Source organism: Populus alba, chromosome 11, assembly GCF_005239225.2.
Source record: "Populus alba chromosome 11, ASM523922v2, whole genome shotgun sequence".
In the NCBI taxonomy this organism is placed as follows: Eukaryota; Viridiplantae; Streptophyta; class Magnoliopsida; order Malpighiales; family Salicaceae; genus Populus; species Populus alba.
In genome coordinates this window covers 8730775-8757565 of record NC_133294.1, presented here as the reverse complement: position 1 = coordinate 8757565, position 26791 = coordinate 8730775, and the positions used below count along the sequence as shown (strand labels likewise).

General features: G+C 32.2%; 2 protein-coding genes and 1 pseudogene across 2 annotated transcripts in view; all 3 read right to left on the bottom strand.

Moving 5' to 3' along the window:
- Positions 1–1175: 1175 nt before the first annotated feature.
- LOC118054837 (pyruvate kinase 2, cytosolic-like) lies at positions 1176–4229 on the bottom strand (annotated as a pseudogene).
- LOC118054824 (pyruvate kinase) lies at positions 4119–8574 on the bottom strand. Its single transcript, XM_073412247.1, has 12 exons — positions 8507–8574; positions 8327–8414; positions 8077–8155; positions 7647–7726; positions 6992–7136; positions 6678–6766; positions 6532–6588; positions 6423–6458; positions 5819–5912; positions 5294–5709; positions 4367–4454; positions 4119–4268 (listed from the first exon to the last, which is right to left on the bottom strand). The coding sequence occupies exons 1-10, from the start codon at positions 8572–8574 to the stop codon at positions 5366–5368; spliced, it is 1080 nt and encodes a 359-aa protein (XP_073268348.1). The 3' UTR covers positions 4119–4268; positions 4367–4454; positions 5294–5365.
- A 372-nt stretch (positions 8575–8946) lies between these two features.
- Positions 8947–26791, bottom strand: part of LOC118054821 (uncharacterized) — a 31521-nt gene continuing 13676 nt past the window's right edge. Inside the window, exons 21-34 of the mRNA XM_073412611.1 lie at positions 26255–26395; positions 25198–25434; positions 24932–25079; positions 24593–24629; positions 24004–24064; positions 22698–22786; positions 22500–22558; positions 20678–20737; positions 20462–20588; positions 20177–20290; positions 19820–19901; positions 19498–19535; positions 18204–18388; positions 8947–9268 (exon numbers count right to left, since the gene is read on the bottom strand). The gene's annotated coding sequence lies outside the window, so the exon portion shown is untranslated. The remainder of the gene's footprint in view (positions 9269–18203; positions 18389–19497; positions 19536–19819; positions 19902–20176; positions 20291–20461; positions 20589–20677; positions 20738–22499; positions 22559–22697; positions 22787–24003; positions 24065–24592; positions 24630–24931; positions 25080–25197; positions 25435–26254; positions 26396–26791) is intronic.

Genomic DNA, 26791 nt, shown 5'->3' with positions numbered 1-26791 from the left:
AGGATTATGTCACTATCCTTGTAATGCTTTAAAGAGGAACTTGGGGGGGGGGGAACAGGGAAGTGCTCTGTACAGTTTTTTTCTCTATTTTCTTCATACCTTCCGACCCTCAAAAGATGAAAGGAAACCTGATTACTCTTTTCTTATTCGAAAGTGCTTAGTCTACATGTTGTTCTTTGTGAATATTTGTATCACATAGATCAACCAATTTGGTTAATTTTTTATTAGGTTCTATAATTGGCTACATATTTCATTACTGTTTTGGTTGTCCATCCAGAAAAGATTAGTTTTTGTGCTTCCATGTTGGGTTGTTGTCTTTTATAAAACCTAATGTTCACATATATTCATATTTTTTTTGTTATGCTGGTGTGGATCTATAGTCTGCATGGTTGGTTTTATCAGCTATATTCTGTCTCTTTCTATTGGTCACCACATCTCTTACAATCTACGATGCACTTCTATGTGTTAATCTCTTATGGATTATTTGGTGCCTCATTTGGCATGATCATATACCAAACCTGCGTCATCCTTATGATGTTTAATTGGATAATCTTAGAAATAATTGCTTGTTTTTCCATTTATTAGGTGATCATTGTTTTTCCTGAAAGTCATTTTTTAAGCATCTTTTCTGGAAGTGCTTAATTGGTTGAATGAATTTGATGAATGTAAGATAACCAAAGAGATTGATATGGTACATTACATTTTAAAATAGATTCAGCCTAACATATCCATGGTGAAAGCAGCTTTATATCCAAGCAAATTAGAATAGAATTTTATAACTGGAAGATGGGTAGTTCTATGATAAAATTAGTTTCCATGCATAAGATAATACAATTTAAGAAAGGACAGTTTTTTTTAAGCACGCCTAAAAAGGGGAGAGGTAAAAAAAAAGTGTTCCAAAAATACCACACTATCTACTCAGTCATTGTGGTACTATTGTTTCTGTAAGCTATGTTGCATATTCAAAACTTCTATTGTTTCTGGGTAGTTCTATGTATTTTTAAGCGCACCGAAAAGGGGGGGAAAGGAAAAAAAAAGTGCTTCATTTCCACACACGCCACACTATCCACTCAGTCGTTGTGGTTATGTTTTTTTTGCATGCTGTGTTAGAGATTCAGTTAAACAACTTCTGAAATTTTTTTGTCAAGGACACAAATGATAATTAGTGTATTAATGTGCACACTATAAAATCAACACTTGATACAGTCCTCGCAAGGTCTCTACACCTAGAAAAATTGTATCACTCCCTGAAGAAACAGAAAAACCACAGAATAACACTTCTATTAGTTTTTGCAATTGTGGTACTATTGTTTTCGCAAGTTATGTTACATATTTAGTTAAAAAACTTAAATTATTTCTGGGTAGTTATATGTATTTTTAAGCTGGATAGTTCTATGTATTTTTAAACGCACCTAAAAAGGGGGTGAAGGAAAAAAAAGTGCTTCATTTCCACACACGCCCCACTATCCACTCAGTCGTTGTGGTTCTGTTGTTTCTGCAAGCTGTGTTAGAGATTCAGTTAAACAACTTCTGAAAAAAAAAATTTGTCAAAGGACACAAATGATAATTAAAGTATTAATGTGGACACTATAAATCAACAATCAATTTTTCTTGCAACGTACAGCTTACAAGTTATAATCACTTATTTTGGAAATATCAAGGGAAAATGGAGGAATAATTGAGAAAAATTACCTCGGCACAAATTCTCCCAACAGTGGACAAGGTCTTCACTGGATACAGTCCTCGCAAGGTCTCTGCACCTAGAAGAATTGCATTACTCCCTGAAGCAACAGAAAAACCACAGTATAACACTTCTATTAGTCTGGGATTTATGAAGCATATAATACTATCTAACTTACTGACCAAACTGGAGGAATGGGGTATCAAGACAACTATAAGCAGGAGAATAATACTCTCACTCGTGTAAGAAGCTAGCACATCATTATCCAAAACAGAATGATAGACGCAACAAAGGTTACAGCAGGGAGCTTTTCAAACTGAAAATTACCATCCAATATTGCATTGGCAACATCAGTTGCTTCTGCACGAGGAGGTCTCAAATTCTGTCATACTATCCACAACAAGAGTAACCACAGCAGGTTTTCCAGTTATGTTGCACTTAAAAACAACAGTTTTTTGAAACAGAAACACCTGTGAAATTCAGAGAGCAACTGATGGAAGAATATCTGGATTCAACTAGCACTAAACGCACATGCATGTTCACTGATGATGTCAAAGCATATAGGAACAACATACTAATGCCTACACTTAGTTATCGTATCTGTACACATTGCCAGGATTGGGATCACGAGAAATTGAACCTTTTTAAAGTCCTCCAAAAGCCACAAAGTTATCCCACTTACAGCATGATATGTATACGAAAAATAGAACCTACAAAAGAAAGATTGATGATACAGCAATGTTGTATGGTTGTAACAATTTAAAGAATTTTGCTGCATAGCACTTTCTCCGTTTCCTTTCTATCTTCTATATATTGCTATTATGCAATCCTTATCAACTCTAATAGTTGATTATCACATGCTAACAAGCAATTCTAAGACCAGTGTATTTTAATTCCACATGTTTATGATAACTTACACATATGCAAGCTCATTAATCAGGTTTCATAACTAACCTTCTCTGGTGGGAGATCTATCCCCAAATTTCCACGGGAAAGGATGACACCATCTGCTTCTTGTAGGATCTCATCAAAAATCAAGTTAGTCTGGTAGATCCATGAAAGAAATGCATTAGAAATAAGGAATCTGGAACCTATAATGGAATTTAAGCACGGGTATCATAAAGAATGGCATATGATAACAGAATTATAAATCTCAACTCTACAATTTCAATTTTTGCAAAAATTTGAGTCTGGTAGAGGTGCAAGAGTTTAGAAAGAAATTCTCGAGCCTGTATAAAAGGATGACCGACCACAATTGAAATGTTAAAGGGGGAGGGAGAAATATATCGATGGAGCAAAAAATTGTAAGGACCCAGAAAAGGGGAGAAGTCGAAGTAATTTACTTTACAATGAAAAGAGATAATAGAAAACAACTCTTAGACAGAAAATCCTTACATGACGAACATCTTCTGCATGCCTAGTGTATGAAAGTGAGAGGATGTCTATGTTGTTCTGAACACCCCGTGAACTTATAACCTGATATTGATCATTAAAATTCCATCAAAGCAGTAATGGGTAAGGACAAAATAGGTGGCATTTTTCCATTATAAATGAGGGAAGCCAGCACTGATCAGTCAAACAAGAAAAGGTTAACACCAAACATGATTCAATATAAGCTTTTATAACAACAATCGAGTAGAAACAAATACCTCTTTATCTTTATCAGTGAGAGTAGGCAGATTAGTATGGATTTGAGAAACATGCAAAGTACATAGCAGTCCAATCAATGTAACAGTTCTTTACCAAGCAAACCACATATTCACCATTGACTTCAGCGACCTGCATCATCATGAAATTGAATTAAGCAGATTCTTCTTCTTTTTTGAAGTTGATGCAGGCCATTATGTTTTGAATACAAAGTCCCCTGGCTTGTTTGTACCAAGAACAGTTTTAATTGAAATGGGGAGGCAGCTAGCAATAAAAGTTACTGCTTATGGTATGTGAAAGATCCACCTGGCATGAAAAGTAGGTGACATGACATGCCGCAATGAAGCTACTTGCCTCTAGCCACACAGAAGTAGTTTCATTGACCAACAAAAATGGTGTCTCCCTTTTTCACCGCCTGCAAAGGCCATATCAAATTAAAGTTACATGTCATAAATAAAAGTGTAAAATCCCAGCTACTGCACCTCTGAATTGATGAATCGATATGCTCAATCATCTCACAGTTTTTATATTGTTTTGGATCCTCTAAGAATCTAACCATACCATCTTTCTGGTTGATTGTTGCATATATCTCACCATCTTCGATCTACAGTTTGAAATGAAATTGTTCATTTAAATTATGGTATGAGATACAGGAGTGCATTATTACTGGTCTTTCTACTTCCAGTATTTTGCAATAAATTGATCATACAAAAAATAAAAGGAAAGATATTTATGAAACTGCTGTAAGCTTAGCATCAAGGATAATTGCATAGGAAACTACCATTTGAAGCACATGCATCTCTGCCTCTTTAGGACTGCTAAGTTGCACATTTTTGGCTATGTCTTGGACGGAAAGAGTCCAATATGTTTGGGTCAATCTCTGAAAGTTTCTCTTATACATGGATGATATGACTTGCTTCACCAGTCCAAGATTATTGTCCTGAAAAAAAATACAAAGCCTGTTTTAGATGATGATGAATAGATCTTAAATTTGTCTCACTATGTATAAATGTGAAATGTATAACTGTAGGCTCATACTTTCAAACTTCTCCGTATTTGTTTGAATGTATGTCTTTAATTCTGAAACTTTTCCACTGCTATAACTACTTGCTACTTCCATATAGGGCTGCTCAAAGGGTAAAAGAAAGTTTGTACGATAATAGAACCCAAAAACTTCAGAAAAAATATGAATGCAGAATTCTGCATGAAGAGACACAAACACTGTTGATGGAAACAACAAATATTTCATCAAAAATAGAAAAGAAAAAAAATACCATTTATTCCATTTGATGAATGTAAGATAACCAAAGAGATTGATATGGTACATTACATTTTAAAATAGATTCAACCTAACATATCCATGGTGAAAGCAGCGTTTATCCAAGCAAATTAGAATAGAATTTTATAACTGGAAGCTGGGTTGTTCTATGATAAAATTAGTTTCCATGCATAAGACAATACAATATAAGAAAGGAAAGTTTTTTTAAGCTATGTTAGAGATTTAGTTAAAACAATTTTTGAATTTTTTTTTGTCAAGGACACAAATGATAATTAAAGTATTAATGTGGACACTATTAATCAACAATCAATTTTGCAAATCATAAAATGTTGTTTCAAAGAAATTAAAAGAGAAATGAATTATACGTGATCTTGGGATTGGGATGTCAAAACCCATCTAGAATGCAAATCCAGGCCAGCAAAGAATAATACTGAAGTAAGAAACACATGAGCTTGGAAAACTAATTACTTGTAAGCAGGCGATCATCTCTTTATTTTCCCAGAAAGGGGGGGGGGGGGGGGGCAGTCCTAAGAGTGTCCTATCATGAACATAGATTGCTGAATACATCCCAAATTCATATAATAAATGTCAAAAGACTGTCTATTTTGAATGAGAGAAACCAATATATATTTTTTGAATGCTTCAACAGCTATAGCATTTATAGAAGACATAGGAGCCGTCACGACCTGAGATGAGAGAGAAGCAATTTGCATGTAGACTCGGAAAATTTACAGGTTGGCTTGCCAATGAATAGAGTTTTAAGGGCGCCTCAGCACAACCACCATTATGACCATCACTGCCAAAGCCATGAGAGAGGCTCCCAGGGTCTTCTCAGTGGTAGATGATCCGGCCTTTTCATCTGCGGCATCGGGTGTGTGCTCTGCGGATGAAAAGCTAAAAATCTTCTTAAAGTAAGCAGATACATTTGTCACCATGTCAACCACAGTAAGCTTAACGTTATTGATGACATCCATGAGCCCAGTTTGAGAGTTTCCAGTTTCATTTTCATCGTCAGATAATTCTGTGAGCTTCTTTGAAGAAACTGCTGCATCCTGAGAGTCAGTATCTCCAACAGACTCATTATCTGCAACATATTCCTTATCTGCAACAGATTCCTAGGCTTCAGAGGCAAAACAGAAGGACATAGAAAACAGGAATATAAAAAATAATAAGAAAGACGAGTGGATTGAAAGACAAAAGGGTACACTTACTTGCATTCTGTGACTGGAGCAATTCCTGAAGGGCTTTGTTTTCCCAAACTGCATTCCAGACATTTGGATCAGAGGCAAGGGCAGCAACCATAGTCTGAGCATAATACTAAAATCAGTGAACTACAGTCCCATAGGCTGATTTCATCAATCAAAAGACAGGGTATGTTGGATGCAATGATAGAACATGTGAAAATACACTTCAAAATGTTCAAGAGGCCTTGAAGATCCAATCAAATTAAAAGCCCTCAGGTATTATATATGGGGGCTTATAATTTATAAAACAAAACGGTACATCAGTTATATATTCTCGGCATGGTCCAGGCCCTGAGAAATCACAGGGGTTTTTGAAATGCATTGACAGCTTAGTGTTCTTAAAGTTAAGCTAGGAAAATAATTGCAACTAACAATACCAAGCATCATCAACCACAACAAAAACATAATTGAAGCTTAATTTAATTCTGTATGAGCAAAAAACATTTACACATATTTGTGCAACTAACAACTCTATTGTCAAATTAATTCACCATGAATACAAAATAGTCTAAGCACTAGGAGGAAAGAAAAGGAAAGAACAACTTGAAGGGGGAGAGAGAGATATCAGAACCTGAATTCTAGGACTTTCATTAAGCAATGAAAATGCCTGCATAGCATATTTTGGCACAACGTGAGTAGATTGTCAAAGTGGACAAACATATTCTAACTAGATCACATACATTGTGAAGAAGCTCCAGTGCTTTCTGAAAATGCTTTTGTCCAATACATATCATCCCCTTGTCATGATGTCAAATGTCAGATGCATTCAAAGAAATTCCTCATCTAAATATCAAGGGAAAATGGAGGAATAATTGAGAAAAATTACCTCGGCACAAATTCTCCCAACAGTAGAGAAGGTCTCCACTGGATACAGTCCTCGCAAGGTCTCTGCACCTAGAAGAATTGCATTACTCCCTGAAGCAACAGAAAAACCACAGTATAACACTTCTATTAGTCTGGGATTTATGAAGCATATAATAAATACTATCTAACTTACTGACCAAACTGGAGGAATGGGGGACAGCTATAAGCAGGAGAATAATACTCTCACTCGTGTAAGAAGCTAGCACATCATTATCCAAAACAGAATGATACACGCAACAAAGGTTCCAGCAGGGAGCTTTTCAAACTGAAAATTACCATCCAATATTGCATTGGCAACATCAGTTGCTTCTGCACGAGGAGGTCTCAAATTCTCTGTCATACTATCCACAACAAGAGTAACCACAGCAGGTTTTCCAGCCATGTTGCACTTAAAAACAACAGTTTTTTGAAACAGAAACACCTGTGAAATTCACAGAGCAACTGATGTTAGAATATCTGGATTATGAGTAGTATTAGAATATCTGGATTCAACTACCACTAAACGCACATGCATGTTCACTGATGACGTCAAAGCATATAGGAACAACATGCTAATGCCTACACTTGGTTATCATATCTGTACACATTGCCAGGATTGGGATCACGAGAAATTGAACCTTTTTAATGGCCTCCAAAAGCCACAAAGTTATCCCACTTAAAGCATGATATGTATACGAAAAATAGAACCTACAAAAGAAAGATTGATGATACAGCAATGTTGTATGGTTGTAACAGTTTAAAGAATTTTGCTGCATAGCACTTTCTCCATATCCTTTCTATCTTCTCTATATTGCTATTATGCAATCCTTATCAACTCTAATATTTGATTATCACATGCTAACAAGCAATTCTAAGACCAGTGTATTTTAATTCCACATGTTTATGATAACTTACACATATGCAAGCTCATTAATCAGGTTTCATAACTAACCTTCTCTGGTGGGAGATCTATCCCCAAATTTCCACGGGAAAGGATGACACCATCTGCTTCTTGTAGGCTCTCATCAAAATAAGTTAATCCATGAAAGAAATGCATTAGAAATAAGGAATCTGGCCTATAATGGAATTTAAGCACGGGTATCATAAAGAATAGCATATGATAACAGAATTATAAATCTCAACTCTACAATTTCAATTTTTGCAAAAATTTGAGTCTGGTAGAGGTCCAAGAGTTTAGAAAGAAATTCTCGAGCCTGTATAAAAGGATGACCGACCACAATTGAAATGTTAAAGGGGGAGGGAGAAATATATCGATGCAGCAAAAAATTGTAAGGACCAAGAAAAGGGGAGAAGTCGAAGTAATTAAATTTACAATGAAAAGAGATAATAGAAAACAACTCTTAGACGGAAAATCCTTACATGACGAACATCTTCTGCATGCCTAGTGTATGAAAGTGAGAGGATGTCTATGTTGTTCTGAACACCCCGTGAACTTATAACCTGATATTGATCATTAAAATTCCATCAAAGCAGTAATGGGAAGGAGAAATAGGTGGCATTTTTCCATTATAAATGATGGAAGCCAGCACTGATCAGTCAAACAAGAAAAGGTTAACACCAAACATGATTCAATATAAGCTTTTATAACAACAATCGAGTAGAAACAAATACCTCTTTATCTTTATCAGTGAGAGTAGGCAGATTAATATGGATTTGAGAAACATGCAAAGTATATAGCAGTCCACTCAATGTAGCAGTTCTTTAACAAACCTAAATCTGCTTTCTTCAAGTGAATCTATAACAAGAAAAGCTGATAGCCCTTCATCTGCTTTCTTCAAGTGAATCTATAACAAACCTAAATCCACCGCGTTGCTTGATAGCCCTTGGATTTGCGCCACCAACGATTCTGCCGTCGCCATCTTCTGTCTCTGTTTATTCCTTCTTTTTTTTGTTCTTTCTTTTTCAATCAATTACAAAAACAAATAAATTTGTTTGAGAGAGAGAGAGATTTCACAAGGCTTTTTTAAGCAGGAAATTATCTTCTGCCTATCTGTGTACGATCCAAAATCTGAAAATATTCCATGCTTTTTTAAGCAGGAAATTAAAAATAAATAAATAAATAACAGTTTCCAAGATTAAAAAATAAATGCTTAAAAAACCTAACAACGGCTAACTAGGGTTTCAACTTCCAGAGATTTACAAAAATCGGAGTCTCAAACCCTAAGTTCTAAGTAACAAATACAGGCACTAAAACCACGGCGTAGCGCAGCAAGATTAGCAAGAAAACTTACGAAATTGTCACTCCATCGACTAGAAAGGGGTTTGGCTTGAAGAAGAAGAAGATGAGGAGTAGTGGAGGACTGGGTTTGAGCGGGCGAGTTAATGGTTTAGGTGTTGGGTGGGTGCGCAGGTTAAGACCGTTGAGCAAAGTGCTCCAGCGTGTGTTTTAGCTCTAGGATTGTGGTGTGTCTCTATCAGATGCTTTGACATGTTTTCCTCTTCCACCAAGCTCTTGACCGCTGTCGCTGCATAATATGATCCAAGAAATCCTTCCTCTTCGCTACATACTTCTACTTTGTCTCCACCGTGGAACTCCATTGTTACAGAATTTAACTGGCAAAGAAAGAGGAACTTGAAAGATCAAGGAATTTTTTTTCGTGTACTGTAAATCAAAATCAATGAAGTGGAAGTGTAACAAACGGGTTGTTTTTTAACGTTAGTCTTTTCCAGCAGGGAAGAGGATTCGGATGTCGATTTGATTTTTCTACGATGTTAACGGATAGTTTTTTTTCTTGTCTCTTGAGTACTAAAGGGATTCCATGAATCTAATACCCATATTATTATAATATGTGATAAAAATATTTTATGATAGGTACTCTTTTTACGATACGTGATAATAATATTTTTTAAAATAATATCATTTTAATACAGATTGGTACTCTTTTCTTTTTATGTTATTTTGAAGGAAAAAGTTTTACTCATGGGTATTGAGTTGACAAATAAATAAAGTTTATCATAAAATGATATTATTTTAAAAAATAATTAAAAATAAAAATTCTTTAAATTTATAGTATTAGAATCTCATGTTAATTTGACTGATCAATATCCATTTGTATTTAATGCCATGTTTGTTTCTCGGAAAGTAGTTTCCGAGAAACCATTTTCCAAACTTTATTATGTATGTTTGTCATTAGAAAAGTTGGTCAACGCAAAATACTTTCCAGTCAACGGAAAACACTTTACAGTCAACGAAAAACACTTTCCAGTCAAAGAAAAATTTGGCTTGGTTTTCAGAAAAATGTTTTTCCTTTAGCTGTGTTTGTTTTCCGGGAAATCACTTTCCAAACTTTCTTGTGTTTGTTTGCCATTAGAAAACTTGGTCAAAGAAAAACACTTTCCAGTAAAAGAAAAATTTGGCTTGGTTTTCAGGAAAGTGTTTTCCTGAAAAATTTGGGGGGAAAACACTTTCCGGAAGTTATGAAAAATTTAGAAATGTCATTATTTGCTGATTATATCAAATTTGATCCTCAAATTTTTGATTGCTATATATATTTTGTTTTGAATATTTATTTTCAATTTCATCTCTTAAATTTTATTTTTATATTAACTTTGGTTCTTATTTTTATAATTGCTATTTGCTTTTTTCTTATTATTTTTTTATTGAAATTTTTTATTTATCAAATTTGGTCCTCATTCTTTTGATTGTTACTTATTTTATTTGAAAATAATTTATGAAATGTTGATTATTATTATTTTAATCTCTTCATCTTTCATTTTTTTTTTTTAATTTTTTTGATTTGATCTCTATTATTTTGATTATTATTTATTCTATTTGAGATAATTTATGAAATTATATATTTTTTTCAATTTCATTCTCATTCAACTTTTAACTTTGTAAGATTTGTTCCTCATTATTTTAATAAACTTGAAAAAAAATAAAATATTAAGGGTTGGGCCGGCTGGGTCTGAGGTGGGCCCAGCCCCAAAAACATAAATAGAAGAATAGAAAAAATAAAAAATAGAAAAATATGTGTATGCATGAGTAAAAATAATATAAATTTACTGGTTTATTCACCAATACCAGAGTCGGGAATAAAATATTGGTTTAAATTTATATTATTTTTATTCGTTATATTTTATTTTATTTAGCAAGAAAAAATATATGTGTGCATGTATGAAAAATAAAATTATTTTATTGGTTTATTCACTAACGCCAAAGTCATGAATAAAAAACAATGATTTAATTGTTTTTTTTTTTGTTTTATTTATTTATTTATTTATTTTATTTAACTATATAGGAAAAAATATGTGAACGCGTAATAAAATGAATTTAGTTTATTTGTTTATTCACTAGTGTTAGAGTCAGGAATAAAAAAATATTGATCTAAATTTATTTTATAGCTATGTAATAGTTACCAACGCTAGAGTTGAAACTATCCGTAGTTGAATATTCACTGATGCCAAAGTCATAAATATTGTGAATAAACCATTAGAGCGTAAACAAAAAAAATTTGGCAATTCAAGACAAAAACAGCAATGAAGTTTGCCTTAGGCAGAACGTTTAAGGGGTGATAATATCTTATCTTTTACGTAACCAGTCCCGAACCATAGAATCTCTGTTGACCAGTTAGGGTTCCTAGTGACCATAATACTAGGTGGTGACTCCTCAAACAAGACTTTTTCCCCTAAAAAAACAAGATGCTAGAAATCTGTTCTTTTTCCATAATTTAAGATTATTTTTTAGGGCTGCCGCGATGTCGGATGCAACAAACCTATTAAACAAAAAAAAGGTCTAAACCACTAAAACAAACTGGAAAAAAAATTGCATCCTTGACATATATCTAGTTTTTTAGGTTATATCGAGGCTTAAAGCAACCACTATAAGACTCCCATCACCTAGCGAAACTCATTGACACCAATTTTAACATTTTTTTATGGTTGGATCGTCACTAACAAAGAGATTTCTCTTTCTCTCTTTCTCTCTTCCAAAATTTGACAACGCATCTTTCCACTCCCATGAAAAAAATTACTGAAAAAGAAAAGATTCTTGTACCAAAATGTATTTTTTAAAAACATTAAAGGACCAGCCACCTTAGACACAAACCATTCCCTGCACCAATAGATAATTAGGCAAGTAATACTCTCTTCCTCAAATCATGGATACTTGGGATCCAATTGTTCATTGTCACCTCCATAAATGCTGAGATAATTGTTGTGTTGTTGTGAACACACTTGATTTTGAGGCAGAATGTCTTGTGAATATGTTTTCATCTATTTATAATAAATACATTTCTTAATATGATTTTGGTGAACTTCCATGACTGAAATGTAATTAAATGGCTTTAGTGCTGCTAAATTTATAACAACATATTGTCCACCTGTTTTTTTATTCAACATTTGAAATAAAATCCAATTGCTTTAATAATTAAGAACTAGCTAAACATTTGAAAATTGAGTAATGTGGGAGACAAGCAGCTAAAATGGAAAATCCAGTGTTTTACCATTTACTAACTCATAATCAGATCTCAGTAATTGAATATTTGAAACTTGACAATTTAAAATTAAAAAAGACTTCAAAAGTAATAAAATATTATTTAATGGGCAAGAACAGTAGAATTGTTAATCACAATTCATATAGTAACAACATTTTGAATCCATTCAAATTGAATTGGTATTTTCTCCATCATAATTATCATTATAATTATTGAGGAGAAACATTCACAATAACTAACTTGGGATAGTTTGTTTGTGAAAATGTATATCAAAAAACGAACCACACCTAAAATCAGGTCAAGTTCTAATTATTCACGCCGACTCTGTAATACTAAGATTGTCTAAGCCCTATTTGGCCACTATTTCTGAATACGAAATCCCTTTTAATGATAAAGTTAAATAAGTCCCTTTCAAATTCCTAGTTGGAATTATAAGATCTTTTTTAGTTAATTCTTTTACTATATTATAATATTTTACACAGTTAGATGGATCCATTCAAAAATAATTAGATGATGACAAAATTATCAAAGATTGACATTCCATATTTCTATTCAACAACATACTAATACTAATAGTTCTTGATTTTGTTTAAGTGATTGTGGAATCCTTGTCTTGGAATAAATGTAATAATACGGATTAATATTGGTGCGATCTGGCCCATTATCATAGATCAGTCCCAAACTTGATGGATCGTTCCTTTTTCTGCTGATATAGGAAATGCATGATTTCCCTAAGTGGATTCTTGGGAAATCACAAATTAGACCATTTATATTATATTAATATTATTATTAACAATATACTAAAAGGCGTGGGGAAAGCACTGTAGCTTCCCCACGCCTTTCCCTTATTAATATATTATATAATTATAATTATAATTATAATTATTATGTTATATTATATAACCTTTTGTTTTGTGTTTTTAATGAAAATTTTTTGTTTGATTTAGTTTGTTAATGTTAAAATTTTTTTATTTAATTATCATATTTTCATGATACGAATCCCGGGTTTGATGGGTTAACCTGATTTTATAAGTTAACCAATATTTTTTTTTAATTAATTTTTTTCATTTAGTTTAGTTTGTTAATGTTAAATTTCTTTTTATTTAATTATCAGACTTTCATGACATGTATCCTAGACTTGACGGGTTAACTTGATTTGTTGGGTTAACCCAGTTAATTTTGGGTAAACCCATCAATTTTTTTCTTCTATTTAGTTATCAAACTTTCATGGCATGAATTCCAAGTTTTACGGAATAACCTGGTTTAAAGGGTTAACCCAATTAATTCAATTTTTTTTTCTTTTTCTTCATTAGCTTTTTTCTTCCTGTTGGTTTTTTTCTTTTTTTTTTTTTAATTAATCTATTTAATTATCACATTTTTGTGACACGACCTTATAACCAGATCCACATCCAATATTCTTGGGCCCGGTGTTGCAGTCAGACTCATTTAAATTTGGGCATGCAAGTTTAATGTTATTATTAATATTATAAATATTACTCTTAGGTTAAGCATTACAGCCAAACCCAAGACTTTTAAATCTTAATTTTTTTTGATATTTTTTATGTAAAAAAAATGACTCGTGGCATCGCGCAGTTCATGTAACTATTGTGTGTGTATGAAGAAGCAAGGTCATTTTCTTTCTTGTTAATATTGGACCTGACACTTTTAGGATTTGAGTTTCCAAAGTTAATCCACTACCATTTTAGCATTCAACTTTCACGTGTTAATGTGCACCATTTATAGAACTTGGTCTTTTGAAGAGATGGTAAGCATATAGCAGCTTTTATGTATTGCCAAGAACATTTTCCTACAAAATAGAGTAATATACTAGCCTATTGTCCAGAGCTATGCAGGGGAGAGAAAAAAACATTGATAACATGGTTTTTTTTTTTTAAATAGATTTTTATTATTAATTGAATAATATTGTTATTTAATATTGGTGAGAAAACACATGAAATCCACCTTGATTAACTCAAGATGGCCTGCAATAATTAAGGGGACAATCCTAAATTTCCTTTTTTTTAGAAGTTCAATCCTTGATTAACTTAAAATTGAACAAAATTAGTAAAAAATTAGTAATCAATTAAAATAAAAATCTTATTGAACTTGAGTCAACCAAACAAAAGTTTCTATTTATTTTCCTTGATTTTTTCACTTTAGTTCTATATTTTTTTATATACTAATACCACTACTTAACCATTGCTAAAGACAAGGAGGTCATGGCATTCTTATTTAGAGAGTAGGTTCCTTTAAAATCATCCATATTCATCTAATAATAAGTTCAAAACTGGAAGTAGGGGTGGGTTCCGTCATAAACAACACTGTCACTTACAATGGTAGAAGCAATGTGCTGTTAAATGCTACTTTAAGCATGTTACTGATGGATATTACTTGAAAGTGTCAAGTTGGGGAACATTAGTGTCTTCATGTTCTAATTTCATATGATGTGAGTTTTAGGAATATGATTGAATCATTCATTTGAAATAAATCTAACATGGTGAAATTATATGTTAGTGGTCAACCTAAACAAATCATATCCTCCTCTGCTATAAAACATGATCATACTCTTGTATTAGTCTCCACGGGTAGACAAGCATCACAATCTGTTGGCCCATTTAGGATAGTGAAGAGAGGATTAAACTTGTCATTACGGTGATCAAAGTATGTTTGAGAATTCATACGATGATCAACATAGGTATGACTCATCCAAGCCCAGTGATAATGAAGATGATGATATATTGGGTTTGGGTGACACATAAGATGATGATGATGACGGCAATGATGATGATGATGATGTTAATAACAATCAAGATTGAGATCTGATTCTGAAAAGCCAAAATAGATCTGATAGAAGTGTGACACAATAAAAACCTGCCCCAAGGTACCAACACTATTGGAATGAAATAAAATAACGTCACGAAACCAGTTAATCTTCGATATGTTAGATTTAATTCGTTCAAGAATTGAAGAATGCAAGAATCACTTACACATTAAAAACTGAAAAATTCAGAAATAATAATCATTAATTACTAAGGTTGTCCAAAATGTTTTTCCATGTATTTTAAAAAATATAAAAATATTAAAAATGTTATATATTTTCAATAAAATCTAGTCAATTTCCATCATTTAATAACTTTTTGCAGTTTTATTTTATTTTATTTTGGATGGCAAGATTGAAAAATAAAATACAATAATAATAATAGATAATAATGAAAATAAAGTTTAGGGAATGAAATTAGAGGCAATAGAGAAAAAGAGAGGACTAAGATGATTGTTAACTAAAGAATCAAGAAAAAATAAAAAAATAAATAAATAATTGTAGAGAGTTCCTAGTTCAAGAAGGAAATAATATAAATGTGTAGTATCATTTTGAGTTTGTGCTTTTTTTTTTTTTTTTTTGAGATAAGCAAGACAATATAAATAGACAAAAAAAATACATAGAAACTTAACCATAGAAAAAGAAAAAAGCAAGAGCAAAGAAACAAAGACTAACTCCGACAACCCTACCACCCAACAAAAAATAGAAACCTGTTAGTAGCATTGCTGAATTCTAACCAAAGCCAACCACCATGTCAGTAGCTACAACCCTTACCACTTCTAATCAGATGCATCTCTGGCAATGCCACCAAATCAGCCCCACAAACTCAAATTGACATCTTTCTTTTTCCTTTTATCCACCATAGGGTAAAAACCGTAAATCCAATAGACCAAACCTAATAAACCCACCCAAATCATTTAAAACAACCGGTAAATAAAACACCAAATACCTTGTGGAACCTAATTCGCTTTTGAGGCATTGTATTAGTCTTGGTGGACGTGTTTTGCCGCCGACACAATTTTTTTTATACAAAAAAATAATATTTAGGTATTGAAATAAAGCTAAAAGATGACATAAAAAAACACTCATGATAAATGTGCAACAACGCTAATTGAAATTAAGACAACAATGTTTATTTTTTAACAAAAAAACGCTACCCATAATCGAAGAGACAACGATGAATAAAATTATACAGTGAAAATCTATTTTTGACCTTCGAATGCCACCACACATACCGCCTAAAGCGCAAGGTGGCCCCAATATGCCAATAATTTTTTAAATTTCAAAATGCTAAAAGACCCTAATACCCCTGACCTTAATTACTTATATTTTGTGGATTCAAGGGAACATGTATAATTTGGTTGTTTATAAAAAAATAAAAATATTGAGATACCCCTACCACAACTATGCTAGCTCTTTTTTCCTCGGGAGTACTTTTGTCTTATAAACCATGTGAAAATACAAAAACACCCCTACCTCCGAGGCAAATGTGTTTTGTTTTTAAGGCCATAGACTTCACTTGACTATTGTAATGAATTGATTGTTCATATAGCTAACAGGGAAACCTTTCCTTATTAATTGTTTTTTTTTTTTTGAGTTTCATATTATTATTATTATTATTATTAGCACCACCACCACCACCACCACACGACTACTATCATCATTTTCATTACCACCACCATGATTATTGTTGTTGTTGTTGTTATAATAATTATTATTATTGAAATAATAAAAAATATAAACTTGATTTGAAGACTATTATTATTATTATTATTATTATTATTATTATTATTATAACCATCACCCACCACCGCCATCATAACTATCACCATGTCTTCTCATTAGTAAATTTTCTTTTACCATTCGATTATATTCGTATTTTGTTTTCTTGATAATGACGTACACTACCTAAATTCTATTTGTAAATAACTATACTATCTATTCTTTTCAAGATCATTCCCATTATATTCTTATTATCTATTTAATATATTTCTAATATATATTTAATTACCAGGATTACATCTAATACATTTAATTTATATACTATTTTTATATATTTGGTTTTTTATTCCATTTTATTTTAATAGAATTCAAATTTATATTCATTTAAAATTTAATAAAAAATTTAATTTATGATTTCTTAGAATTTATTATTCTAAATTAGAATTTAGAATGATTTACTAGTATTATTATTATTATTGAAATAACAAAAAACATAAACTAAATTTGAAGGATAAAATTAAAGACCATATAAACTTTGACAAAAGGACATATTAAAAAAAAAAGAAATCAAAAGAAAAGAGACCAAATTGAAATTAGTTATTATTCAAGAAAAAAAAATTAAAATACTTGATATGAGCGATACAATTGAAAACCATAAAAACTTTGATAAAAAATAAAAATAAAAAATAGGACTAAATTGTAAAACTTACATTTACAAATTAAAATTGAATGATTAAATTGAAAAAAGATAAAACTTTAACAAAAAGAGAAATTAAAAAATCAAAATTAAAAAAACTGAATCTGAAACACCAACCACCATAAAGACTGGAGTTGATTTTTTAGGGGAGAAGAGAAAAATGATGGGGGGGGGATGAAGGGCAATCGGCGACAACCGACCATTAGATGCCATGCGCCACCAATAAAGGAAGATGACATGAAGGCGAACCAAATGAGATAGCATAAGCTTATTTTAAACCATCGGGAGATGGTGCACACGTCGTCCAAAGTGCATAGAGCCGACCATGCACCAACTTTTTGTATTTAAAAATCATGAATTCAATGCTAAATTACATTACAACTCTCAACCAAACCAATAATTACAAAAACAAATTGTGAGAAAAAAACACTAAAACCCTTGTTTCAATGGTATAATTTTTTTGTCCTTAAAGTCATATGTGTAATCTTACTATATTCTAAAAAAAAAAAAAAAGACAACACCCTTGCCTTACAATGCTAGTTTTTTTTATCCAATGGGTATTTTGGTTTTTTTACTATTCATAAATATATTGAATAGACATAAATACCCCTAGACTAATGACTAATTCCTATATGAAAAGACAAAAATACCCTTGGTTTTAAGACAATCAATTTTTCTCAAGAACTATATATATTTAACATACTCATCACTCAAGCAATTTAAAGTACTTATCACTATATTATATAATAGGCAGACAACAAATAAATAAGATTATATATATAAAAAAAATTAATAAATCACAATGAAAAACAAACTTACCAACACAATAATTTTCGAACTGAAAGGGGCTCGATGTATGGGGTTGTGCTATCCATGTTTTGGATAAGAAAATCCTTACACACCAAACACACTCTCTTACCAGTCTTGCACAATATGCTTTTCAAGCATGTGATAGCCAAGCCCCTCACTTTTCCCTAATGAATGCACCAATTCAATAACTTGACCTACAAAACATAAGATATTAATGATAATGTTTCCTTGTCAAGAAAAGAACACAAAATAATCAAGAAACCCTCTTCTTTGAAGAAACCCAAATGCTATTAGATCAATCCAAGTGAACCCTCAAACTCGGAACATGGTAAGCAAATAAAAAAAATATTATCAATGGTGATACATCATATTCCTGAAAGTAGGACACCACCAGAAAAAAAAAAAAAAAAAAAAAAGATTAAACCAAACCACAAAGTTTAGCAACAAAAAAAAAACCCATAAATGCTCTTAAACTGAATTTAGTTCCTTCAATTCATGTGCAAATAAAATAAAAGATTATTAGCCATAATGGATAACCAAAATCCATAAAGTAATGGCAAAACTATACCTTTTCTAACTAGTAGCAGAGATCATGATTCTTAGAGGCTTCTTGACAAGATTTATGAAGATCATGTTCTAGTGCAATGACTTTTGCACGTAAAGATGTGAGGTCCTCATAAATCGAGTTTAAATAGAAATGTATTGTCAAGACATGTTGTGCCTCAAGGAAATCATTCCACAAATTACAACGGCAAAAACAACAGCAACAATAAAATCTAACAAATTGCAGGAATTTTACAAATATGGAACAATTTAAAACCAAATCACCGAACTGATACCTCTAAAGATGAGAAATCACAATTTTAGAAGTGATCTTTGGGCCTGCTATCCTATGTAAAGAATATATATGTCATTCTAGATAGATTTATATAGACCACATTCATACAACTATCAACATTAAGTTACAGTAGCATTTCAGTATGCATGACAAACATTTCCAGCTGTGGTCTTTTAGTGGCCTTTACACCCAAAGTATAATGGGTCTAGGCAACAAATTTAGTTCCTTACAATCAATTATAAAAATTTATCAATGTAATAATAAGCAACAATGAATTCCAAAACAAAACTAGCCACCTAAAGATCCATGGGAACAATGATAAATGGCCTCCAAACCAAATTCAATTCAAGCATAACAAAAAATAATATTCATAATCATTTACAAGTCACTGCAATCTCTTCTTATGGTTATGATAATAAACATTAAATGAATAGTAAGTGTTGTGAGCTTGTTACTGAAGATCACCTTTTGTTTTTCTCTCACAACCATCAACCATCAACCAACTACAATCACAAGCAACTAGCAGAGTCAGCAACCTAGAAAGTTAAACAAAGAAAATTTTGCATTCCAATAAAATTTCTTATATTTTTTTTATCCTCGTTAAATGATGTCCATTTCCTTTCTCGTTACAAATGGTTGATGATATCCAAAAAAATTGATCAATAAGTTATGATTGAGTTGCAAAAAGAGCAATTAAGGCATCATGTTACATAATATGTTCTTTTTTATATCTATCTTGTTTCTGCGAAAAAATAAACACATATAATTGAGTGAAACATATTCATACCTTCATTTTCACAGTAACATATTTCCCTCCAGATTTGCTTCATGACGTCCATCATCGTCACAATTATCATCTTCGTGATTAACTTCTTGTCAAGATACCACAAAATTTATAGAAATGTTTCAACGGCTATCTAGATTGACCACAAATGTATGACATGAAACTTTAAAATGCACTCCTATAGTTATCTCAAAATTTCAACATGAAAAACAAAAAAATATACTAATTAAACTTGGAAAACAATAAAAAGACAAAGGAAGAATGTCAAGGCATTGCATAAGACTAGCAAGGGAAATATGAACGATTTGAGTAAATAAAAGAACAAATGAAACTAAGACATAAAAGGCTCCTTTAACTAACCTTTTTCTTCATCATAACCAAATGACCATGACCACCTTGCACAAGTTCAACGAATACTTTGTTGAACTGCTGAGCAACTCCTTTGAAAGTAAGATCTATCGATTCATCGTTTTGCTGATCAAAAACATATATAAGTTCTATTATTTTCTACATATAAGCATTGAAGTAAAAACATAATCTTGTTGAAATGAAGATAAATAAATCATAATCTCACGTTAAAAACAGTAAATACAACAAAAGACATTTAAGCAATAAAATCCAATAGCTTAGTCCCTCGTCACTTGCCTCAAGTTCAACTTGCCTTTTCTAGAGTTCCTCCTGTTTCTTAATGATATTTACATGGTTGAACTGCTGAAGTTACTCAGTGCACCTATTAAGCATTTTATGCAACTCTTTCACACTCCACTTATACCTATATGTTCCAATAAAAGAGAGCATATCATTCTCAAAAGATGAATGCTTAAGTGGAAGCATGCAAACATGACGTATCTCAGTAAGTACCAAGTACATGTAGAGGCAAGACCAAAACATCATCTTCTAAGATTTCAGCATAGATATCGGCTGTCAAATCAGGCAAGATAAGTAGATTTAAAACATTAATTACAAGACATAATAGTTTAACAATACATTAAAATCCATGAACAAAAAATTAAAGCTGGCACTAAAGCAAATTCATAGTTAGTCATTTATCACACAAAGACACAATAAAGCAAATTCACAGTTCAAAGTTCCTGTAAACTCAATAATATGCTAGAGAGGTTAATCATTTCTTTAGATATAGCTCCTGTTAAGTCCAATTTACTAAAGATACCTAAACAATTGAAAAAAAGAAAATAAAAAAGAAAAAACCTTAATATTGTGTTTTGATCATGAAATTATCTGATAAGAGAGCCTGGTCCTTTCCTAATTAAATGATGAGCATGATATAAGAAAGTGGCACCTATAGGAAGATTCTGACAACATCATACATCCACATTGATGTTAAAGTATCAAAATAGACTAATCTGAACTCTTGCTTAAGCCAAATTTAAAGAAAAAAGACGTTGTAAATCATCATTTTCCTTTTGCAGCCTTTTGTCACGAGTAGCTTTGCTGGAAAAGGGGTTGTCCGACCTTGTTTTTTGATAAAGGATGCTCGGTTGCTTTTCACGCTACATTATACTGCAAGTTACCAAAACTTTTTATGAAAGAAAGACACTCCACAAGGCAAAAGTCCTTCTACCAAATGTAAGCTAATTATGGATTCTATTGACAATTTAGGATTTTTATGTAAATTAAACATGTATAAGGATCATCATGTAAAATAACATATAGGATTTTTATCGTAACCATCCACAGTTATATAGACCACACCATCATTTTGTGGACACTTTCAAATCTCAACAGATCACGTTCTAGGTAAATACTTAGGAGAATAAGAAGAATAATCAACGATATAAGCATGCACACCATTATAGGAGTCACATCAACATCACTAACAATTTAGCTCATGTAAATTTTTAAAAAGTACACACATTTATAGACAAGCCCTTGGGCATAAACAATGCTCCACTAGTATTCAAGAACATGCCAGTCAAATAATTTAAGTTACTTAAAAATATCACATCAAGGAAAAAATGTTTTACTTTGCGAATCATATAAATTTCCTAGTAGCATTGTGGTTGGGGGTGCACACTAGAAACATATATGCAGGTACTTTACAATGTACTTTAATTGTTGGTACCAATCAACCACAATTATCAAATTAAAACTTTTTCTCACAATTATCCATCCTGGGATTCTAAAAGCAATCACTACAAAACTTCTCACGCCAAAAAATTTCAACCCAAATTTGCACACCAAGCTAATGATCAGCAATCAATTAACAAAACACACAGAGAAATAACCTTTTGGAACAAAATAGCACAAGCAATTACTCAATTTCACTTGTGAGTAGACCAACATACAAATTATTAACAACACAACACAAACCAATGTTTTTGTTGGATCAATACTATTTCGGTTAGACCAAGCACGGTGAGGAACTAACTTGCGCTAATCCTAGGGATAAATTGGGAGAAAACTTCAACTTTATTAATAAAGGGATCACATCAGAACCATGTGGATGGATAAGTTACACGAGGAGACTTACATATAAATTAAGAACAACAAATCTCGAATCAATGTTACTACTAGATCAATACTATTTCAATTAGAACAAGCATGGTGGAGGACTATCCTGTGCAAATACTGGGGTAAAATTAGAAGAAAACTTCAACATTTTTATTAAAGGTACTGCATCAGAACCATATGGATAAGTTACACAAGGATACTTTATCCTTACCTGTTCAATGAGATAAAAGTGGCTTGTCCCCATTTCAAAGCATTAAGGTGCTTAATTATCTGAGTACATCATTCAAACGATAAAGTAACCATGGCAGAAGGTTAAGAGATTGCTAGTGATTATGCCATATCGTCTAGCAGATTGGGAACACAACTATAAGAGAGAATATTTAACATAATAATAGATTAGATAAATTACCCGCATGATGTCGTGGGTTGTTATAAGAATGATGCAAGAAGCCAAGTGATGATTACTTGAACTAATACAAGAAACCAAGCTGACAAAACCTAGTAAAAATAGGAAAAGAAAAATCAACATTATTTAGGTCAAAAATGTACAACCATATGGACAAGCTTTCTATAAAGATGTCTTAACAATTGAAAGGGCCACATCACAAAATATTCATATCAATAATCATGGTTGCTATCCGAGTACATTAGTGACTAAATGTGATGTAACAAAATGACCTATGAGGAATAGAAGCAAAAGAGCTTAATGGGGTTACTAAAGGTAAACAGTGCTGGAACAGTACGAATGGCAGGTGTACTCACCGGCTGATCCCAAACTCATAATTTGGCCTTAACTACTTAAATGCACTCAGGTCATATATTCTCTTAAGATAAAAATCAAATAAATCAATGGTTGCATGTAGAAAGTGACTCAATGAAAATGTTAATGAAACAACACAATGTGTAGAAATCATCCATCACAAAGGTATCTCCTATAGAAATTAATTCATCTAATAAGGTATCTCTAAGAGAACCCATTCAATCCACCATGCATAATTAAGTAGAAAAACAGTCATTGCATGAACATAATGGAAACAAATTTTGTTAAAAATAAAGGCAGTCACCAAATCAATCATATTCTCAACTGATTTCTCTAGGAGGTGTAGTCAAGTTGTCGTAGCAACAATTTTATCATGATCAAATAATGCTTATAATCCTTACCAACATCCATTATAGAATGCTAATAAGGGTATCGCACAGTCACAATATGAAGAGACATCAAAATTTAAAAGCAAACTATCATTTTCAGCAAAACATGTAATAGCCTTATTAGCAGCCTAGGAAAGTACGAAAAAGATATGGAAAACAATTATGGGCGTCAGCATGTGTTAATACAAAACTTGGGCATAAAGGGTAAATATGTGAATGATGTGCATCACTATTGATAAAAATAATGCTCATAATCCTTACCGGCAGCCATTAAAGAAATGTTAATACGAGCATCGCACAGTCACAGTATAAAGAGACATCAAAAGTTTAAAAACAAACTATCATTGCCAGCAAAACACGTAACAGTCTTATTGGCAGCCTAGGAAAGCACAAAAAAAATCTGGGAAAATATAACAGGCAAGAGCATGTGTTAACACAAAACATGGGCATAAAGGGCAAACATGTGTACGTTATGCCAACATTCTCAAAAGATTAAAAAATAGATAAAATTGAAATGCTGATTAAAATCACGTAGATCAAAACAAAAGACTGCAACTCAAGCTCACCAAAGGATTGAAGGAAAACAAAAACAAAAAATCAAGAAATCCAGAAGTAGCTTCCCTGAATCTACAAGAAAGTAGAAGTATTGATATCCACAAGAGTAAGGAAACATGCAAAATTGCAAAAAATCAAATTTCACTCGACAAGCATCTAGCATTAAGACTTTAAAATGGGTGCCTATACAGGTCCCCCAAATCCTACACTAGGCCAAACCAAAGCAGGAAATAAAATACCCAAATAATTCTTAAATAATTGTGTTCTCTAGACCATGTTTTATTATTATCTGCCATATCAGTTGTATGAATTAGTTTAATGTAAGGGGAATTTTGAGCTGAAATCATAGAATAGGTAGTAACATGTAGAAACTTTTAGTTGAGGAGATACCTTACATTTTAGCTTATTCTAAGCTGCACCCCCTATATCATTGAAGAAGTGTGTTGACATTATCCGTTTCACACCTAAATATACTAAAGAGTAACCTTATGAAATTTTAACCTATTCTAAGGTACACCCCTATATTATTCAATAAGTGTGTTGACATTGTCCCTTTCACACCTAAATATACTAAAGAGTAACCTCTTGAAATTTACATACCTATAAAGAAAAGAAAAGGCAGAGAAACACAAGTTGCCTGCAATCCAAGGAATGGAAACAAAATGAAGAAATTGAACAAATAATATGTTAGAGAGGTTAATCATTTCTTTAGATATAGCTCCTGTTAAGTCCAATTTACTAAAACTACCTAAACAATTCAAAAAAGAAAGTAAAATAAAACCTTAATATTGTGTTTTGATCATGGAATTATCTGATAAGAGGGCCTGGTCCTTTCCTAATTAAATGATGAGCATGAGATAAGAAAGTACCACCTATAGGAAGATTTTGACAACACCAGCTTACATTTGCATTGATGTTAAAGTATTAGAATAGACTAACCTGAACTCTTGCCTAAGCCAAATTTGAAGAAAAAAGACCATCATTTTCCTTTTGCAGCCTTTATTCACGAGTAGCTTTGCTGGAAAATGGGTTTCCTGACCTTGTTTTTTGATACATGATGCTCAACTGCTTTTCACGCTCCATTATACTGCAAGTTGCCAAAATTATTTATGAAAGAAAGATACTGCACAAAGCAAAAGTCCTTCAACCATATAAAAGTGCTATTTTGGCATAGACAGAACCATCAAGATAAGGAAAGAAAATACACTCTAGGGACTCATGCAGGTCTTTTTTATCGCTTCCTATTTCTCGTTTCTCTGCTGCCTCTTTCTCTATGTTCAATGCGTGAACTTCTTTTGTAAGATCTTTGAGCACCTTCTCCAAGTCCTTGGATTCCTCATTGGCATTCAACACCTCATCATGCATCTTAGCTAATTTTTCAGAAACCTTGCTTCGAGCCTCCTTCACTTGAAAGGAGACGAATAAATATATGTGGGCACTACCTTGCCTCGGAGAAAAAAAAATGAAACAATACAATTTAGATCCTGGATAGTCTTGAAATTGAATGTCAAGACAATCTAACACTACTTAAACACCACATGATATTACTATGGCAAAGGATTTCCATTTTAAGGAAGAAAAGCATATGTCATGCCAATGATAAACAGTTCAGAGAAATCTTGAAGGAAAAGAAAAAACACAGCATAAAAAAAATCACAAGCACAAGTCTTCCTACAACACACTGCCATTTCCAAGCAAGTCATGAGGGGCTAAAGTAAATGTCTCCAACAATGAACAAGAATGAGAAATACTAGACCTAAATCTTTATGCAGCAATCATTGTATGGCAACTAGCCATTCACACTTCATGACATTCTACCCTCAAGATTGTCAATTTAATGTTTAATTCCTGGATTGCGGTGCTAATTATAAATCCAATAGTTTCCAAAACTAGTCTAGAAACAAGAACCTAATAAAGAATAACATAACTGTCATATATTTTATTTTTAACGTAAGAATTAAGCTCACCTTTCAGTTCGTTGTTTAAAACTCCAAAATTATCTTGTAATAAATACACATAAAGGACAAGGAAGAACAATCAGTGGAAGAAATAAGAGACTCACTACATCTATGATGACGAGTTAGATCATGTTTATTTTCCTTTTTGCACCAGCATGCATGTCCTTCTATGCTTCAACTAACAATTTGGTGCACATTTTGCGAGATTCATAAAATCACTACATGAAGAAACCTTATGCATGTCCAAACATCTAACAGCTACCGACCTCCAATAATTTATGTTGAGCTCATTGGAGTTCCTTACCATAAATAATATACTCTAGAGATTTTCTCTGCTTTCGAAGCTGCAGATATTTTCTCAACTCCCTTTTCTCTTCACACCGGTCCTTCATCAGCCTCTCATCCAAGTACTCAACTGCTTGAATTATTTGTTTTCTATTGATCCCTGTTTAACAAAGAAAATAAAATTATACACACTGAAAAATCATCAACAAAAGAAAACCCAACTCAACTATCCCTTTCATGGATGTTTCCGGAATAATTTTCAAACTTTCACGGCATCCCACACTCGAGACACTTAGAGTCTGTCAACAATGTCAATGATGCTATCTATTAAGCGTCACAAGAAACACATAAAATTTAATAATCAATAGGAAAAGAATATACATAATTTTTAGCAAAATTAAGTGCTAATAAAAGGTTCAAGGAATCAAATATTCTTTCATGGCGTCTCTCTATTAAGTGCCACTAATTTCATTCAATAAATTAAGACACTCAAAGTCTTTCATCTCAATGTCAATGATGCTATCATTGTCACGAGAAACAAAATAAATTTTAAAAT

Excerpts from the sequence above, each read along its gene's own strand:
- LOC118054824 (XM_073412247.1), bottom strand. The coding sequence starts at position 8,574 with ATGGCGACGGCAGAATCGTTGGTGGCGCAAATCCAAGGGCTATCAAGC. Across the intron at positions 6,459-6,531 it reads CACTGGAGCTTCTTCACAAT|GCATTTTCATTGCTTAATGA; the intron begins GTATGTGATCTA and ends TATGCTATGCAG. Across the intron at positions 5,710-5,818 it reads GCTCCAGTCACAGAATGCAA|ATAAGGAATATGTTGCAGAT; the intron begins GTAAGTGTACCC and ends AATCTGTTGCAG.